The 19,766-nt window shown below is 31.5% G+C and overlaps 1 protein-coding gene across 1 annotated transcript; it reads right to left on the reverse strand.

Annotated features, from left to right (window-relative positions):
- Nucleotides 1-9,697: 9,697 nt before the first annotated feature.
- On the reverse strand, nt 9,698-19,343 carry LOC101505103 (transcription factor GTE9-like). Its single transcript, XM_027330712.2, has 11 exons — nt 19,205-19,343; nt 17,554-18,964; nt 17,407-17,455; nt 17,195-17,323; nt 15,062-15,150; nt 14,319-14,391; nt 10,955-11,035; nt 10,752-10,867; nt 10,582-10,648; nt 10,359-10,489; nt 9,698-10,272 (listed from the first exon to the last, which is right to left on the reverse strand). The coding sequence occupies exons 2-11, from the start codon at nt 18,853-18,855 to the stop codon at nt 10,003-10,005; spliced, it is 2,307 nt and encodes a 768-aa protein (XP_027186513.1). The 5' UTR covers nt 18,856-18,964; nt 19,205-19,343; the 3' UTR covers nt 9,698-10,002.
- Nucleotides 19,344-19,766: the final 423 nt, after the last annotated feature.

Here is a 19,766-nt window from a genome sequence, read left to right on the forward strand (position 1 = left end):
TATTATTATTATTATTATTATTATTATTATTATTATTATTATTATTATTATTATTATTATTATTCAAAACATTTTTATTAACTTTACTTTTATTAAAATAAAAATAAATAAGTTTAATTATTAAATATCTAGTTAGTAATAAGGATGACATATTTCACTTTAAAATAATAACAATCTAAAATTAATAAAAAGATATAAATATACTTAACATCCCTATCAATAATTTAAATAAATTATTAAGTCAAACACATGATAAATTATCACACTATAGCAAATACACATGTAAGAAAATCAATCATGATTATTTGTCAACACATATTGTAAACACATGCAATACTAAATTAATTCTTTAAAATCCCATTAGATAAATTAAATAATTTATTATTAAATTTGGGGTGTTACACAGATAGTAGAAACAGAATCGGAGAAGCAGAAGAACTTAGAGAAAGAAAATACCAACAAATATTTTGGAAGCTAAAGAGTGTTTGGGCCAAAGTAAAGTGTCTCAAATTTTGAAGCAAAAGATCGTACTTTTTGAGGGTTTTATTTCTTTTTCCTTTAATTGATGAACACTTCTATTACTTTTTTTATTTTCTATATGTCAATGAGTAACTAAGCTCTTTTCTACGGTCTTTGATGAATCTAGTGATTAAGATACCTTTTTACTATGTCTTAGTTTTAAATTCTAGTTTTATTTTAGATTTTTGTTGTTTATCTCAATTAAATTATTCTATTGTTTTGTTTACATGTTTGGGATGGCCAGTCTTTGCATGCCTTAATCAAGTGACCAACTACAATTAATTGGTAGATCTATAGGATAATTGAGATTAGAATTCTTGTATGATCAAACATAGATACTAACCTTTCAATCATTCAACCTCTTGGTTCTTTATGTTTTCTCTTAATTATATTTTTTGTATGATCAATCAAAGAATTAATTTAGAGAGAAGAATATTACATTGAATGAAGAAACTTTGCTAATAGATTTAAAGAGGGATTGATAAATGAGAAATTAAATAAGAATTTATATAAAGCTAGGACTTGAGGTATTGACATTACAAGTGAAATCATGACCCTAGGTTAAATTTCTATTAATTCAAAGTTGTGTTGTTATATACTTTTGTTATAATTTTTATGCTATCTTTACAATTTTGTTGTCACGAATCAACAATACTTTTCATTAGTCTAAATAATATAAAATCTTTATGAATTTGGTAGTTGTTAAATTAATCTATGTGGATACGATAATCTTATATACTACAACTTTACAAATTCTTACACTTGTGGAATTTTGTGCAACAAGTTTTTGGCTGTTGCCGGAAATTAATTAAACAATATTAACCAAAAAATATTTTTTATTACTTTAGACATTATTTTTATTTAGTTTAATTTTATTTATTTTATTCAAAAACAAAAAAATAATCTATTTGTTTAAATTTTCGTTGTTACTATTATTAATATATTTAATTTTTTTAGTATGTCCTTTTTCTTTGTTATTATTATAATTTTTTTAGTATGTTCTATTACTAGTATTTAATTTATTTATTTAGTTGTTATTAATTTTTATTAGTTTTTTTTTTTTTTTTTACTTGTGGATGCTTACCTGCCCCTTAGAGGAAAACTATGGGAGACTATATCTTGGATAATCTAGAACAAATCAAACCTAAGAGGAAAACAATTGGTGAATATATATTAGAGGCTAAATTAAAAGATCTTAAAAGACAATTAAAGACATTTTTCCTCCTCCTTGTCAATATTGTGACTTTGTGGGCATGATAGTCAAGATTGTTCGATAAGAAATTATTGAGATTACTATGAGATATGCCCTGGCGAGGATCAATATGATCCCTACTCCTACAAGTGGAACCTTGCTTACATACCACCTTGTATGCAACCTCAAAGTCCAAAACAGGAAAATGAGCTAGATATTGATGAGAGCCCTACAACCTTGATGTAAAATACCACTCCTCAGTTATCTCAAATGCCTCAATATGCATCATTCACTAAAATTGAGCCCAATTCAGATGAAGCTGAAATTATCACGATTATGATTGATGAAGAGTTGAATGAAGAACTTAGACATGAGGTACAAATGTCTATTGAAAGAGAAAAGGCCATTATGGAAGAGATCAATTTTGAGGAGAATCAACGAGACCATAATGTTATAGTCATAAACAAAAAGGAAGAGACCCCAATCATTTTGGACAAGACTACATTAACCATTGGTGATGCTACAGTTGAGGTAGAAAAGGGAAAAGCGACTTTAAGATGTGGTAAGAAAGAAGATGTTTTTAAAACTTTAAATTCCTCTGAAAATTTTTCTCATATTATTTCTTCATATTTTGATAATGTGGTTGTTACTAAGAATTTTAGTGACTCTAAGATGCAAGTCCCTTTGGAAAAATATCTTATTTTGCAAGACCCTGGCGTAATGGTGGGTGAAGGTGAAATTAGAATTTCACCATCTTCTGAAACTCATTCACCTCATAGAAAAAGGAAAAATAATATGAACCATGTGATTAGAAAGTTAAGAAGGAGCCTTTAAAGGTGAAATTTTTTCTTGGAGAGCCACCTGATTAATTTTTAAGTTATCGTCAGGCTCGAGACGTTAAATAAGCGCTTTGCAAGAGGCAAACTGTATTTACTTTTTATTTTATTCTAGTTTGAATTTATTATTTTTGGTGATTATTTTTGTTTTTAGGAAATAAAAGCTCCAACTACAAGCTCTTTCAGGGATGTCGCTTTTACTTCCTCTAATTTATGTATTCATTCATTTAGTCTGCTATAATATTCTGCTTTGAGGACCATGCTTATTGCTAGTGTGGGGGAGAAAAAATATTTTGATGCTTGACCTCTTGTAGTGTTTGTGATAACATCTTTGTTGGCTTATTTTACTTAAGTTATGTGTTTGAAATTTATCCTATAAGCCATTATTGCATTTGATTTTTGAGAAAGGCCTAATGATGAGTATGTTGTTAGGGCTAAATTTGAAACATTGAAATTATGTGTGCTAGATAAATAGGTTCCTTCGTTTTGACACAATAATTTCTTGTTGTGAATAAGTTGAGGTGTCTTGAGATGGACCAAAATTGGAACAGTTAAGCCTAATTTGAAGTAAACTAAATCCTTAAACATAGGACAATTGAGGAGTAAAAACTTCATGAACTACGGGACAAGAAAAAGAAGTAATTGACAACAATAAAGTGTTGTTTCCCTTAGTAGCTTGGGAGTTACTTGCACTAATAGTCAAGCCAAAGGTGGAATGGTATCAAATTAAAGAAAATATGAAGTGTTGTTTCACTGAGTAGATTGGGAATTACTTGCACTAATAGTCAAGCCAAACGTGGAATGATATTAAATTAAAAATAAAAGAAAAAAAAGGTCATGAATAAAAGGTTGTTTATTCTAGTTTTATTTTAGATTTTTGTCGTTTATCTCAATTAAATTATTCTATTGTTTTATTTACATGTTTGGGATGGTCAACCTTTGCATGCCTTAATCAATCAATTGATTAGTGACCAACTATAATTAATTGGTAGATCTATAGGATAATTGATATTAGAATTCTTGTATGATCAAACATAGATATTAATCTTTCAATCATTCAACCTCTTGGTTCTTTATGCTTTCTCTTAATTATATTTTTTATATGATCAATCAAACAATTAATTTTGGAAAAGGAATATTACATTGAATGAAGAAAATTTGTTAATAGTTTTACAGAGGGATTGATAATTGAGAAAATAAATAAGAATTTATATAAAGTTAGGACTTGAGGTATTGATATTACAAGTGAAACCATGACCCTAGGTTTCATTAATCTAAATAATATAAAATCTTGATTAATTTGATAGTTGTTGAATTAATATATGTAGATAAGATACTCTTATATACTACAACTTAACAAATTCGTACACTTGCGGAATTTTGTGCAATAGAGGAAAATAATAAAAACCTAGAAAGATAAAGAAAAGGGGTGATTTAAAAGAAAAAGAGAAAAGAAAAAATATGTCCAAGGCTTTGATTCCTAACCTTGTGTGAGTTCCTATTTTCTTTCTTTAAGAAATTTCTCCAAAGACTTGTGCATGCATGTTAGTTTTGAGAATTTTTACAAGAAAATTATGTTTTGGTTGTTTGGTGGGGAAAATGGAGAGTTTTGCTTGAAATTTCTTTCAACTAGATTTTTAAATAAAATCTATAAAATTAATTATCAATTTCAATATAATGTAAAATTTCATCAAATTCATAACTTCAATTTTTAAATAAACTCATATTTTTATTCTTTATTTGATGAATTTGTTGTTGTTGGAGATGAAAATATGAGTTTATTTGAATATGTGAGGTATGCATTTGATGAAATTTGCATTATATTAAAGATGATAATTAATTTTATGGGTTTTGTTTGAAAATGTTGATGAATTTTTGTAAAAAAAAAAAGATAACATTGTTGACATCTTATAATATAAAAGATAAAAATAAAAAATAAAAATGACTAAAATGTTAACTGAAATTAAGTTGAGTATTTAACCTAAAATTTAACATAAAACAATATTCATTTATTTATAATTAAATTTTTATTATTGATACCAATTTAGGGTCATCCATATAATAAAATCTAACATAAAACAGTATTCATTTATTATTATTATCATCATAGGTCATCCATATAATAAATGTTTATTATTAATACCAATTTTGGGTTTATTATAATTAAATGTTTATTATTAATATTATAAAATAATATCAATTTATATTTTAATTATTAATTAAGACTAATCGATAAAATAAAACTCAACGGTGAATCCTTTTTATTTCTTTTTTTTTATCTCATTTTGTTTTTCAATACTTAAATAGAAAATAAAATAAAGAGGTAGCAAACATAAAATCGAAATTTCAAAATTTTATTATAAAATGGTCAACATGGGATCCCACTCTAATTATTACTTGATAACTACTTATATGTATGATTTGTCATTTTTGTGCATATCATTGACAACACACATATAATTTGAATAAATAGACATTAGAACGGTAAATTTAAATTTATAGGATTATTATGACAAGAAAATAGCAATTGTTAGAATTGCAATAATGCATACAAGAAAACTGTAATAACAAGAAGAAAAATGAAAATATGGATAAGACAAAAATGAGATGGCGTCAAACTCCTACTTTTAAGGAGAAGAAAAAAGTATATAAGTTTTAAAATGAATATTAGTCACACAAAAAAGTAGTTTTTTTATAAGATCTAAAAGCATGATTCAATCTAAAATAAAAAAGAGACAAAGCTCTCACTAATATATAAAGTGTAATTTCTCAACAAAATTCACTCTTTCTTTGTTTATGAATTTCGTGCATACATATAGAGAGAAGGAATTAGCATCTTGATTTTTATCATGAATGAGAAAGAAATTCATGAAATAATGTTATTTCTCATTAAATGTTTAACTCCCTCTTGATTGCATTTATCTCCTTCAATGTTTTTGGCTCTTCTTAAATTCTTGTCTCATCATAAGTACATGAAGAGTTATGATCAGTTGGCAAAGCATCCAAGGCAGATTGTTAATACACTATAACAATGCTTTTGCATCCCTTCTTTTAGCTCCTTTGGGCTCCACCATTCTTGCAAGTTTCAGCCCAGTTTATGACAACAAAAACACACTAAAGCACATCAATAAACAGGGTTGAGAAGTGCATATCATGAACAGTCCACGATCAACACTTAAACAAAACACGCACAAAAAGAAAACTTACGTGCACGTTGGGCATAATGAAAATAAAGTTTTTTCTAGATTTTATTACAACTTAAACCAAATAAAATAGAGTAAATGTGCAGCATTACATGCTCCCAAGCCTCTTTCTTTATTCTCGAAACTAAATTTCAACTCTTAAAGATTGGGTGTAAAGTGCCTCCCCTAGGTTCTCATTTTTTAGGGTTGTAATACTCCATTGAGACTTTGTTGCTCCTACTTTTGGGGTTCAAGCCATAAAGAAGATCTCTAGCAATCAAAGTCCTAGACCAATTGCCATTGATGTCACCTTGGGCTATGTTCATTAAACTATCCGACGACGCATCAAAAATCCAAGTTGGACCGCATTCTTTCTCAAAGGTTGGGTTCTAGTTGACTGAAATAAGGTTTTGAGAAATAGTCTTTTTGGAACTTCAAATTCATATGCGACTGTCGTGTTCGGTTTGTTCACGAAAAAAAGTTGCCACCAATTTTATATTTTTAAAAATAAAAATTAGATAAAACTTAAAATAAAGTTCTTAAACCAAAAAATCAGATTCTAATGTTGTTTAGGAATAAGAAAAGTAATATTATCGTACATCATCGTTAAAACGGTTACTCTATAATTAATTCTATACAAATTATTTATTTATTAAATTATTTATTTTATCTCTTAAAAGATTAAAAAATATTTATATTAATAAATAATAAAAATAATATATTTTTATTAATTTGTTCTTTCGTATCCCCACGTGTAGTTTTTGAATAAAAAATATTTATGTGTTGTCTGATTTTTATTATTACTGTATTTTAATTATTTTTTATTATAATTATTATTATATATGTATCCAAAAGTAAAAATGTAATAAGAATACTAATAATAATAATAATAATAATAATAATAATAATAATAATAATAATAATAATAATAATAACAACAACAACAACAACAACAGATGTTAGATCTTTGTTCACGGATTGTATCTTTTTATTTTTGTATTTGTTTTTAAAGTAAAGAAAAATTGATTTTTGTTTGAAAACAACGGTAATGCGGCAGTATATGAACGAAACAGATGGAGACGACAGTGAAGCAGTCTGTTAAAGGATATGCTCGTGAGTTGTCGGATCTGTTGTGGGACAAAGGCCATCGACGGTTGGGGGTGAGTGATGCGGCGTAGCGAGCCAGGATGAATATCATCCGACGGCGGCGACTCTCACCCTTAATTCTCCTCTTTTGCATATTATTCTCTCCTTCTTTTTCTACTTTCACCCTTTTTTTTCTTCGTTTTTCTCCTTATTTATAGATTTTTTAGGTGTAGGTTACAAAAGACAAATGAATAATTATGAATTGATCACTATTTTTATTACTATTAATCTATTTCTTTTCTGTTTCTTTTCATTCAATGGATCACCATTATACTGATTTTTATTAGCATTGATTCATTTCTTTTTGGTTTATTTTCATTCAATTGATCACCATCATAATGATTTTTATTACCATCAATTCATTTCTTTTCGGTTTCTTTTCATTCAATTATACATGTTTTTTTTATGTTTTAGAAAAGAGTGAAATGTTTGAACAAGAATGAGAGGCAACCAAAACTAGAAGCACTCGTGATTTTCTAAAGTTTAAAGCCCTAATTATTTATTTTTATTTTTATATTTATCATTATATTTTTTTATTTCATTATTTATATATTTATTGTTTTTGATAAAAGTCTAAAAATAGCGGACAAAATTAGGTGTCAACAACTTCCCCTCTTTACTTAGAATTTACTTGAGAATCAAATTAAATGGTAAGTAAAGATGACAACACTAGCTTTGTCCGAAAATAATTTTTGTAGAAGGGTGCAAGTCGTTTTTTCGGCTTCAAGATGCGGGTCGTTTTATTGACTTTGGGTGCGAGTCATTTTTCCGGCTTTAAGATGCAGATTATTTCCTCGGCTTTGAGTGCAAGTCGTTTTCCTAGCTTCAAGATGCATGTCGTTTTTCTGGCTTCAAGATGCGGGTTGTTTTCTCGGCTACGGGGTGACTCGTTTTCCCGACTTCAAGATGAGGGTCATTTGCTAGTTGAGAGCGGCCAACAGTTGAATATGGTTAAGCCCATATCCATATAGCCGGATATAAGATAGGAGAACTGAGTGCTAAGGAAAATTTTCATTTTGATGTTTTAAAGACAACAAATATCTTTAATTATATTTTTAAGATTATGATCATCTTGTGATATAACATGTGCTTTTGAGTGTTTTAAGACCGAATCATGATTGATTTTAGTCTAAGCCTATATTACTCATAAAAATAAAAATAAAAATAAAGTTATCACTTAAAAATAAACAAAGAAATTATTTTTCTTGCTAGAAAACAAAGACAGAACGTTTGTCTTACTATAAAATATTGACCAAAAAAATTCTCACATGTTGAAGCAAATTTAGGCACCTTAAATGCACTAAAGTCAACTCAGTAATGGACAATTTGATGTTGAATTCATTTAAAAAATTTGGAATTTAAGATATCATTTATGAACAAATGTGATTGAAGAATAATAAGAAAGAACATTCTTTATTCTTTATAGTATCTTGCAAAAGGTATATGTCATAAAGGCTTTGAATGATCTAACATAGATGCCAACACTGTTTCTATTATTTAACTTATGTCAATGTAACTTACTCTCTTATTTTTATATACAATAATCACACCATATCACTTGCCATTTTATTTTTCACATAAAATTTTATATAAAAAACGTCTTTCCTATTAAAACTAACTTTTTATCTAAGTGTTTAATAAGTTGCTTTTGTTTTAAAAGTTTTATAAGTTCACAATTCAAACTCTTGGTTCTGGTGACTTAATATTCTACTTCACTAAGAACATTCAAATATGAGTTAGTTGAATCTTTCTCAAGTCCACGAACCCCCAAGAGGACTATGGAATTGTAAGAAGTTGTCAAAAGCACTTTGAAATTGATAATTAAATTGTAAAGACTTATGTCTCTTGTTTTTAGCCACCACTAGTTGAAGCATATATTTTCACATATGCTAAAAGTGGATAGAAAAGTATGTGTCCAATGGTGGAAATTGTCACACTACAAAATAGAGAGAAATCAAGGTCATATGTGGGGTGTTACGTACACCTAGAAACAAGCGAAAACATGCACTATCTGCAAGATTAGTCGATTGCGGTAAGTCATTTTTAGATTTCTCTCGTAATTTATCTCTTTTATCTTTCTGTTTTATGCTTTCATTAGTTTAGTAGCTCACAAAAATTCAATTTTCAACTTAAACACTCTTTGGTGGAGTTAAGAAACTTACAATCAAGAGATAAAGTTTATTCCTTGGTGTAATGGTGTAACTGTTTAAAACAAAAGAGAGTCATTAGTTGAAAACTATTAACCGACCACTCGACTAACTTTCAATTTTGACAATATTATTTTATTTAGTGATTAATTTTTCGGTCAATAAATAATCGATGTATAAATTGCTTGCAATATTTGACTAAATTTATGGCCACTAAATTACTTTTGCTATAAATTTTGAGACCAACTTATATTTAGTATTTGATCTCCAAATTAGTCTCTAGAATGACCAATTATTTCCGGTAGCTAAATTAATAACTAAATGTAGAATTAATTTTATAAAGACAATATATTTAACCTTTAAAAATATAATTATAATCTTAAACGATTTCACAATATTATACATCTCTCAAATATTATACATCTCTCGTTCAAGAAAGTTGTAGAAAAGAAAAATAGATCCAAAGAATATAGTTATGATTAGTGAAACTAATCTTGCTTAAGACCGTTTCGTTGGTCTTAAATAGGGTTATAATAATCGACTAATATTGAAAAATAGACCCTATGATTTGTATGTGGAAAAGCAAACAAATATTTCACATTTTCATGAAATTGGAGACGAGGCAGCATCAATCTTAGGAATTCAATAGTACGAACTCAATTTGTACAACTTGGATGACAGAGGGCGATGCTCGTGTAAATTGCTAGTATAATAGTTTTGGAGAAACAAAAAGGCTAATGTATAATAATTTCAATTTCCATAACCAAAAATGAAGCTTGACTATGTTCAAACCTCTAATATGTTACCAAGACAAACCCAAAACTAAACTAATATCGTCGTTCAAGAATCTTAATGCTGCTACCACAAGAAAACATTGCACCTTCTCATTTGTGATGAACTGCTGCATTACTATGACTAAAATATATTTGGAGATCAATAAATATAGTTTGCTCTTCGATTCATGATACAGTGGGCATATCTTAATCAATCTCCCCCTCTTCTACATCATTTACAGGATTTGGAACACAAACTAGATCTCCATCCTCCTCTTCATCGTCAACTTTAATATACAATCCTAGTTGTTCCAAGGGGTTACAACCACCAAACCTGAAACTACCCATGCCGTCCTGAGAGTGATCAGGACTTGTCTCGTCTACAGAGCTAGGTAATGGCTCAGCAGGTACAGCTCTAAGCAATTCCAAATCTTCCAGAAATTGAGAATTCTCATCGATTTCCACAGTTTTCTCCATCTGCATAGATAACAGTGTATGCTGCCATAAAATCTAAAGCAAGCATGTAGATGGACATATTTCAAGCAACATAGACACTTTTTTACCTTTAACAGTGCTTGTCGTGCAGCTTCTCTCTCAAGCTCCCTCTTTCGTTTGACTTCTGCAGCAGCTTCTGCTTCTGCCCGCTTTTTAGCCTCTTCGGCTGCCTTTGCTTCTGCTTGTAGCCTTGCCTTTTCTGCTTGAGAATGAGTCCAATCAACAGATAGGTTAATTAACATTTAATAGCAAGTATCATACAGCAGTCATGCAAGTGGGCACCCAAATCACCTTGTCGTCGCTCCATCTCCAGTTTTTCCTTATCCCGGCGCAATTTCTCAGGATCTCCCTTCACACCCTAACCTCGGCCAAATTAAATTTTGTACAAATTAAAAAATTATCTGAAGAAAAATTTCATGCAGAATAAGTACCATGTAGCTCAAATGTGCAGTGAGGCCTACCTGTGTCAGTGTCTTTTCTCTAGCTTTCAAGATAGTATCAGCAAATCGATTCTTCAATAATGCAGCTCGATAAAGTTTATCAGGGGAGACCTGTCTCTCAGTTGGACCACATTCCCCTAAACAATTAATAAGATAATGGGTTTTTAGATTGAATGTTACAATTAAAAGTAGAAACATATCTTCCATAATTTATGCACTCTTACCATCTTGATAGAAATTGGAGTCACGAGAAATTGGCTTTGGCTGAGATTTATCCTCATGTTTATCCAAGCCATTAACTGACTCTAGAAATAAAGGGTAAGAGTATAAGATAATACAGTGCCCATGAAATTTAATCATGAACAATATCAAAGGAACAGCATAAAGAAGTCGATGCTACCGAATACAGATACTTAGGTTTATCACAGCTCTAAAAAATATTAGCAAAAAATTGATAATTCAAGTCTGAAAGGTCCAAAGGGAAACAAGAAAATTCGCAATAAAATATTATATGCAAAAATCATTACTACCGCAAAGAAAAAGTAACTGTTTCCAAGAAATATCACTGAATAGCTACTCTATGAGCTAAACATTGGTCTTCTTTCAGAAGATGAAGATCAAGAATCCATCTCAAAAGTCAAAAGAAAGTGACATTGGTTTTTTAATGCCTCGGATATTTTTTCAGAAGTTATCAAAACTTCAATTATAGCTATAGGCTATAGCTATTACATTACAAATGCCACCGTCAAGATTATCCAATAGGTGGTTGCAGAGAAAATCACCAGAGTTATAGTACAGGAGCAAACAGTTGTTTATTAGCAAGACGCAGTAGATCACAAACTCTGTTGTCCTCAATATCTAAGTAGTCAATCGCGCCGGTTCACGGAGAGACTGCGCCAGAGCCGCGCGGCGCAGTGCCTGGCCACAGCGGCATGGTGCAGTGCATCGCAAAGTACGAAAGCAGCCATTCTGGCCGTGTTCGCTGATTGTTGGTTGCGGATTTTTCATGCCCAAAAAATGTAATATTTTTTCATGAAAAACCAATATTGCCCTTAAATTTCAAAAACTTATGGGGGTATTTTAGGATTTTCACTCTTAAACCTGATTTCATTTCTTCTATTGGTTTTCTCTCTCTTTCAAACACTGCCTTCCACTCAGTTTTTTGCAAACACGCCCTCCTTTCCTGCAAGATCCAGCAGTGCCACCCACCTCCGTCGTCCATCACCCAAGTTTCCTCTCCTTTGTTTCCTTCCTTCTTTCTCTGTTTTCTTTCTACTTTCGTACCCCTTCCTCTGATTTTTTCTTTAGTTCTTTCTTTTCTATCTATTTCTTCATTATTTTTAACTTACTCTTTCTTTCTCTTTCTCTGTTTTTTACTTAAGTTTTTTTCCAGTGTTTTGATATTCATCTTTCTTTCCAGTGTTTTGTTGGTTTATTTAAATGTATGTTATGATTAAGACTTGTGAATTTTTATTGGTATTTATGAATATTTAAGAGTTAGAGTCATTGTACAATTTTGCATTAAATATATGTTTAGATAGTATTATTCATGTAAGACTTGTGGGTTTCCCACGATGCGCCGCTATCTGGGATTAACTACCTAGCTCAATATTGACTTATACTACTAACCCAAAGCATTTACATTAAGTTCAGTCCTCATAAAGCCTGCAGATCAATTGTGAAGAATAATCAATAAGGATAATCAATTAGTATCATTGGATCAGTACGGCGAATTTTTCCACTAACATACTCAAAATAAATCATATTTGGTATCAGGATTCCAGAAAGCACATTAATTATGGCAGTCTGTTCAGGTGGTAGATTCAATAATTGTTGTGAGAGGAGAGATTCTTTGAAGAGGAAACCTTGGCAATCTCCATTTTCTTTCAGTTTTCAATAATACGGGAAACAAGAAAATTCGCAATAAAATATTATATGCAAAAATCATTACTACCGCAAAGAAAAAGTAACTGTTTCCAAGAAATATCACTGAATAGCTACTCTATGAGCTAAACATTGGTCTTCTTTCAGAAGATGAAGATCAAGAATCCATCTCAAAAGTCAAAAGAAAGTGACATTGGTTTTTTAATGCCTCGGATATTTTTTCAGAAGTTATCAAAACTTCAATTATAGCTATAGGCTATAGCTATTACATTACAAATGCCACCGTCAAGATTATCCAATAGGTGGTTGCAGAGAAAATCACCAGAGTTATAGTACAGGAGCAAACAGTTGTTTATTAGCAAGACGCAGTAGATCACAAACTCTGTTGTCCTCAATATCTAAGTAGTCAATCGCGCCGGTTCACGGAGAGACTGCGCCAGAGCCGCGCGGCGCAGTGCCTGGCCACAGCGGCATGGTGCAGTGCATCGCAAAGTACGAAAGCAGCCATTCTGGCCGTGTTCGCTGATTGTTGGTTGCGGATTTTTCATGCCCAAAAAATGTAATATTTTTTCATGAAAAACCAATATTGCCCTTAAATTTCAAAAACTTATGGGGGTATTTTAGGATTTTCACTCTTAAACCTGATTTCATTTCTTCTATTGGTTTTCTCTCTCTTTCAAACACTGCCTTCCACTCAGTTTTTTGCAAACACGCCCTCCTTTCCTGCAAGATCCAGCAGTGCCACCCACCTCCGTCGTCCATCACCCAAGTTTCCTCTCCTTTGTTTCCTTCCTTCTTTCTCTGTTTTCTTTCTACTTTCGTACCCCTTCCTCTGATTTTTTCTTTAGTTCTTTCTTTTCTATCTATTTCTTCATTATTTTTAACTTACTCTTTCTTTCTCTTTCTCTGTTTTTTACTTAAGTTTTTTTCCAGTGTTTTGATATTCATCTTTCTTTCCAGTGTTTTGTTGGTTTATTTAAATGTATGTTATGATTAAGACTTGTGAATTTTTATTGGTATTTATGAATATTTAAGAGTTAGAGTCATTGTACAATTTTGCATTAAATATATGTTTAGATAGTATTATTCATGTAAGACTTGTGGGTTTCCCACGATGCGCCGCTATCTGGGATTAACTACCTAGCTCAATATTGACTTATACTACTAACCCAAAGCATTTACATTAAGTTCAGTCCTCATAAAGCCTGCAGATCAATTGTGAAGAATAATCAATAAGGATAATCAATTAGTATCATTGGATCAGTACGGCGAATTTTTCCACTAACATACTCAAAATAAATCATATTTGGTATCAGGATTCCAGAAAGCACATTAATTATGGCAGTCTGTTCAGGTGGTAGATTCAATAATTGTTGTGAGAGGAGAGATTCTTTGAAGAGGAAACCTTGGCAATCTCCATTTTCTTTCAGTTTTCAATAATACAATTACAATCTATAGCCTATTCTTTCTATCTTTTATGTCAATCTTAATTATTCTTAATGCATTCACCGAAGAGTATCCAATTAATTTAAAATAGGTAACTGAGAAGCTATGCAGAAGAAGCAAATCATAAAAACCAAGCAGGAGACAATGGGCATAAAAACTCAAATTTCAGTTCCACATATTGTTCCTTATTTCTCCAACTGTGAGCATACTTAAACACCATCTTCATGGAGCATGAATAGACAAAGAACAATTACTCACGATTTATTTCAGTAGTATGAATAGGTGTGGTCTTGAAATCCATCTGACCACCGGTGCCTGTGTTTTCACGTACCTGAAATAAAATATAAATGAATAATGAAGTGTGTAGCAAAGAAACTAAAGGTAACATCCATATGAACATAAGCAATTATGTTAACTGTCTCAACATTGAAGTTGTTAGAATATAACAAAATATCTTATAATATCTTTATATTATATTTAGAGTATCTTAATTTATCTTCTTGGATTAGTTTATAATCTTTAAGATTATCTCTTAGTTTTCATATTACTTTTCATTATCAGGATTTGTTCAAGATTTCCCTATTTATTTAGGATTACAAGTTTATGACCCTATAAATAGGGATTAGTGTTTAGTCTTTTGTGTTAACATTGTATCGAGTTATTATCAATAATATTCAAAATTCTTATTATTTCTCATCTTTTTTCTAAAGACTATAAAACCCATAACTAAAAAGAGAAGTAATAGGTTTTGTTAGTGATATGACAACCAATTTCCTTCTACCATAAATTATGTTAATGCTAGTGATATGACAAAAAAAAAATATACTAGACTCTGAATCCTAACTAAATAAAGAAATATGAAACCAATTTTAAAAGATAATCTTGACATAATCTATGGTAGAAGGATGATGTGGTAAGATACTTTTCTGATATTTCTAATTCTAGCACTAGACATTGAAAATAACATACAACTAAATTTTCCATAAATAATTAAACCAGACCTTTGCTAAATCATCTGGTATTGCTCTATCATCATCGTCGTCGTCGTCGTCATCAGATTCACTATCAGAAGAGCAACTAGAATCTGTATCTGCAATGTACACATAAGATATTAGATATAGGCAACAACTAACATACAATTGGACGTATAATTCGATCGTAGCAAGTATCAATGGTCAAAATACAAGTCTCCTTTGTTCAAGCGTGCACCTGCACTACTACTAACAATTACCAAGTACTTATTTCAATATTGGTCATACAAAATAAAGATTAGCACACTAGCTACTCCCTAAAAAGTAAAATAAAATTATTAGTTTTCAACCATGTAGGAGAAACACTGGCACTTGGGAAAGCAATATTGACAATTAAACCCTCTTTATCCATGGCTAATATCCGTTGACAGTATCATTCTATGATGTAACATTATCCCAATATTTACCCTCTATTTTCTCTGACTCCTCCCATTGGATAGTATCATTCTATGATGTAACATCACCCATGGCTAATACACATCGACATATTTATCAATTATGATGAGACTTACAGAACCATCCTCATGTGATCCACACCCTTCAACAGACAAATTAAATTAAAAGATAAATTTCAAAACTTAAAATATAGAAGAATAAATTTGCTTCACAGTTCATATACAAACCCAAAGTGTCAATGTATCAGCACAGTACAAGACAATGCCACATGTCCTCAGAAAATAGAAACCGACTCCACTGAATTCATTAATTGCTTTGCATATGCTGATCAGGGTTTTTTATTAGCTCCAATGTTTTTGGTTAATGGGTCAAGTTTATGTAGATAACGGACTCTATTCTTAAGACGTCCCCTATTATGTGTGTGGTATGTGGTCCTTATTCAGAAGCAACTGGCCGTTGATTTCTTAGTTTTCCTGAGTTTTTGGACACCTCGACTCAAGTATGTACTTAAAATTGGAGCATTTTCTAAGCAACATTTTTGCCATGCATTGGTACCTATGGTAGGAAAAGAATGCTTGTATTTTCTGAGAAATCTTCTTCGAAGTACATACTGGTTTTAGAAAAACATTGTTTGATTGCAGAGTCCCCCATTGATAGATTTGCAGAGGGATTGCAGAGTCATTTATCATTAGTAATTTTGTTTTTGTTTGGTGGCTAGCTTTCTTGGTTATTTGTTGGGTGTTCTTTTGCATTTAATTTTAATTTTAATAGAATATGGGTTTCATACTTTCATTTTTATTTCTCTCTATTTGCTCAAATCCATGTTATTCATTGTACTTATGGTTAATTTTTGCTTCATTCTCTTTGGATAGACTTCTGATTTTTGCTTATAGGACTCATATTATGTTTCTTTCGTTCATATGTTAATGAGTTTTGAAATTTTCTTTTTATAGTTCAGTTAGTATTTTTGCCTATAAATTTGATGACCTATAATCTGCCACTGTGCATAACTTTGGTTGGTGTGGTTCAATATTTTCTTTACTTCGCTGATCCTTTGTAGGTTTGGGAACTACAAGAAGTTGATGTATTTTTCAATATTCTTAATGGTAAGTTTAGCAATGCACATATATTCTTAATGGTAAATTTTTCTTTTGTTTTTGTAATATTTATTATTCCAAAGTATTTGTATTTAGCTTCTAGCTAGAGTTGTTCAAAGGTTCAAACTAAAGCAAATCGTAGTTGTGAATTGTGCAGAATGCTGAAAAAGAAGTTGCAAGAGTAATTGAGATGTTATGATTGGTGCTGATATGCATATGTTATTCTACCTTTGTAATTCTACTTTTTCTTATAAGATATGAGACTGTTTATTTCTTTGTTAAGGTTAGTTAATTTATTTTATCAGATGAGGATAAAGTTTAGTTTATTAATATGTTTATTTATTCAAAACTTTTTGTACATTTTGTTGCATTGAGTTGTTTATCTTAATATAAATGAATTGCTCTTCTATTGGTTTTGACAGAGAAAATAGTTTTGATGCAACAAGGCAATGTGGTTAATAACAAGGCAATTGAGTAACAGCAAAGTTTTACAAAGTTTTACAGAACCCACAACTTTTCTAGGCTTTGGGCAAGCTATATAAAACATCATGAAGTTGTTAAAGCTCTTTAGTCCTTACAAAAAATAAAGATAAATTCAAAACTCACTTACCACTGCTTCCTGGACTTAAACATGTGTTCATTCCATCAGTTGTATCCTTTTCAATCACAACAGGAGGATGGCTCGAGACAGGGGACTCATTTCCACCAATGTCCACCTCTTCATCATCCAGATCATTACCTACGAGCAAAGCAAATTTAAACAAAAAACAAAACATGCATGCATGCATGTCCACACATGGAAACAAAAAACCTGAATATAACCTTTAATTGCTGGCAATGATGAATTGCTTGGTCCAGAATCATTCAAAAGCTGCAACAGCAAACATAAATAACCAGAGGTCACACCATATATGTTGTGGGACTGATATCTCACTTAATTCATAAAAGTGTTAGATAGCAAGGAGGCACCTCTATTTCACACGCTTCAACTTTTGCTTTGCTTTCTTGCTTCTCCATGAGCACGTCATCCAAAAGCTTTCGTAATTTGAACAGTGTTCCATCACTAAGATCGTCAATGTCAATCTCAATCTCATCTTCTCCACATTCTTTACCATTTGAACTATGTTCTTTCAAGAAATCAATGATATGGGCTGGTATTTCTCCTAGAAAAGACTCCAATTCTCTACCAATATTTTGCTTCTCTTGATCCGACATAACCTGTTTAGCAGGTGGGATAACTTCAGGTTGAGGAGGCAGTGAGGCAACTTTCCTTTTTTTAGAAGGAGGCATTGCTCTGGTAGTTTTTACATCTTCACAAGTGTTTCTCTTCATGGGCACCGGTAGAGAATCTTTTCTAGGAAGCTTCTTCTGGATTGTTTTCCATCTCACTTCAAAATATTTACTGAGGGTATTAGCCATGATATGGACATCATTCCCACGTGGATTATAAGTCATTGCATTTGAAAATGTAAGTCTCACATCATCTGCAAATTCCAATGGGCCTGTGTATGATCCTGATTCAATCTTGGTTTTTATTGTTCCCAAATCCATAGGATGCTTAATGACACTGAAATAATCAGGAAGATTCAACTTCACCACATCCACAGGGTTGTTAAAAACCCAACCATATTGGTGACTCCTCATCCGTGTCAACAATGACTCACAATCTTTCATCAACAAAGCATTTGTAGTTCCTGGCAAACAAGTCTGTGTTGCAGCCTCAAACTTCCCAGAAGAGCCCCGATTCCATACATGAGGCTTATGACTCTTATCTAATGGTTTCAATTTATTCCCTGATACCGAACCAAATTTTGATGGTTTGCTAGAGGTCTCAATTAATGGTTTCAATTTATTCCCTGGTACTGAACCAGATATTGATGGTTTTCTCGAGTTCTTTATTTGAGAACAGTTTTGGCCATTCTTACAACCAATAGTCTCACTAGAAGACGACAATGAAACACTGTTTCTCTTTGGCATTTCAAATTTCTTTTGAAAACCCCGAACCTGCTCAAGCTCAGACTTAAACCGATTCACAAGATCTTTTCTTTGAAGGGCTGACAATTTAGACAAGGGAACAAGTTGCATCGGAACACCATACGCACCACGCTGACCTGAACTCAAACTAACACATTTCCTTCCTGAAACCCGTGTGTCCTCCACCGAAACAGTAATTTCAGTATCTATTCGTCCCGACGTACCAGATCCATCTGATACACCACCTGTTTCAACTGCATTACCACAATATCCACCAGAAAGCCTACTCTTTGCCATTATCACACCGCTCCACAATCCAAACCAATGCCTTCAGTTCATACAATGTATCTCAATCTCTGAATTCACCACCAAAATCCAAACAAAAAAAGTCACCAGTTCAACTTTCCTGCACAAACCTAACAACTAATTGCAGTTTCAGGATGGTCTTGGTTCTTTCCTTTGATAATAAACTAAAAATTACTAGGGAACCCTAATATCTTGGTAAAAGTTAATTAACCTGCTAAAAAACTTGAAACCTATTCTCCTAAACCTAAATAATAACACTAATAATAGTATAATACTACTGTTACTACTATTAATGATACTATTAGGGTGTATAGTTGAACAAGGTTCACTACAAAATTACCAGGTAGTAACTGATAAGAGTAGTGTGGTCAACGAGACACGAGGCTTTTTCTTCGAAGAATAATGAACGACAAATCAGAGGAGGCGAGTTTAAAAAAACCCTAGAAAAGCAAAGCGGCGGAAGATTAACGATACGAGAGGCGAGTGGCGGAGGTTGTTGCAGCGACTTGGTTTGAGCGTGAAGAGAACGACGGCGTTTGGAGAAGCAGGTTTGAGAGAGTGAGGAGAGCGAGACTAGGATTTCCTTTTCTCGCCTCCTTTTAGAATTCAGTTGCGCTTTCTCGTATTTGAGACTTCGGTTTTCTGTTTCGAAGATCCGACGGGGGAGGTTGAATTGTGAATATTAGCTGTACGATGTGGTTATATACCATATACACTGTTAGGTTAGCTCCGCGTTTGAGGATACTTGTGATCCAAGTATCCAAGAGAATCAAATTTAGTCAGATTTGGATTGAGTCGGTTTTAACAAAATTTGATATTTAAATATTATTTTTGAATTGGGTTGATTTTTAAATTCGTATTTTTCTATTTAAGTCGAACCAATTCGATTGGGTTGAATAAGG

Source organism: Cicer arietinum, chromosome 3, assembly GCF_000331145.2.
Source record: "Cicer arietinum cultivar CDC Frontier isolate Library 1 chromosome 3, Cicar.CDCFrontier_v2.0, whole genome shotgun sequence".
Classification (NCBI taxonomy): Eukaryota; Viridiplantae; Streptophyta; class Magnoliopsida; order Fabales; family Fabaceae; genus Cicer; species Cicer arietinum.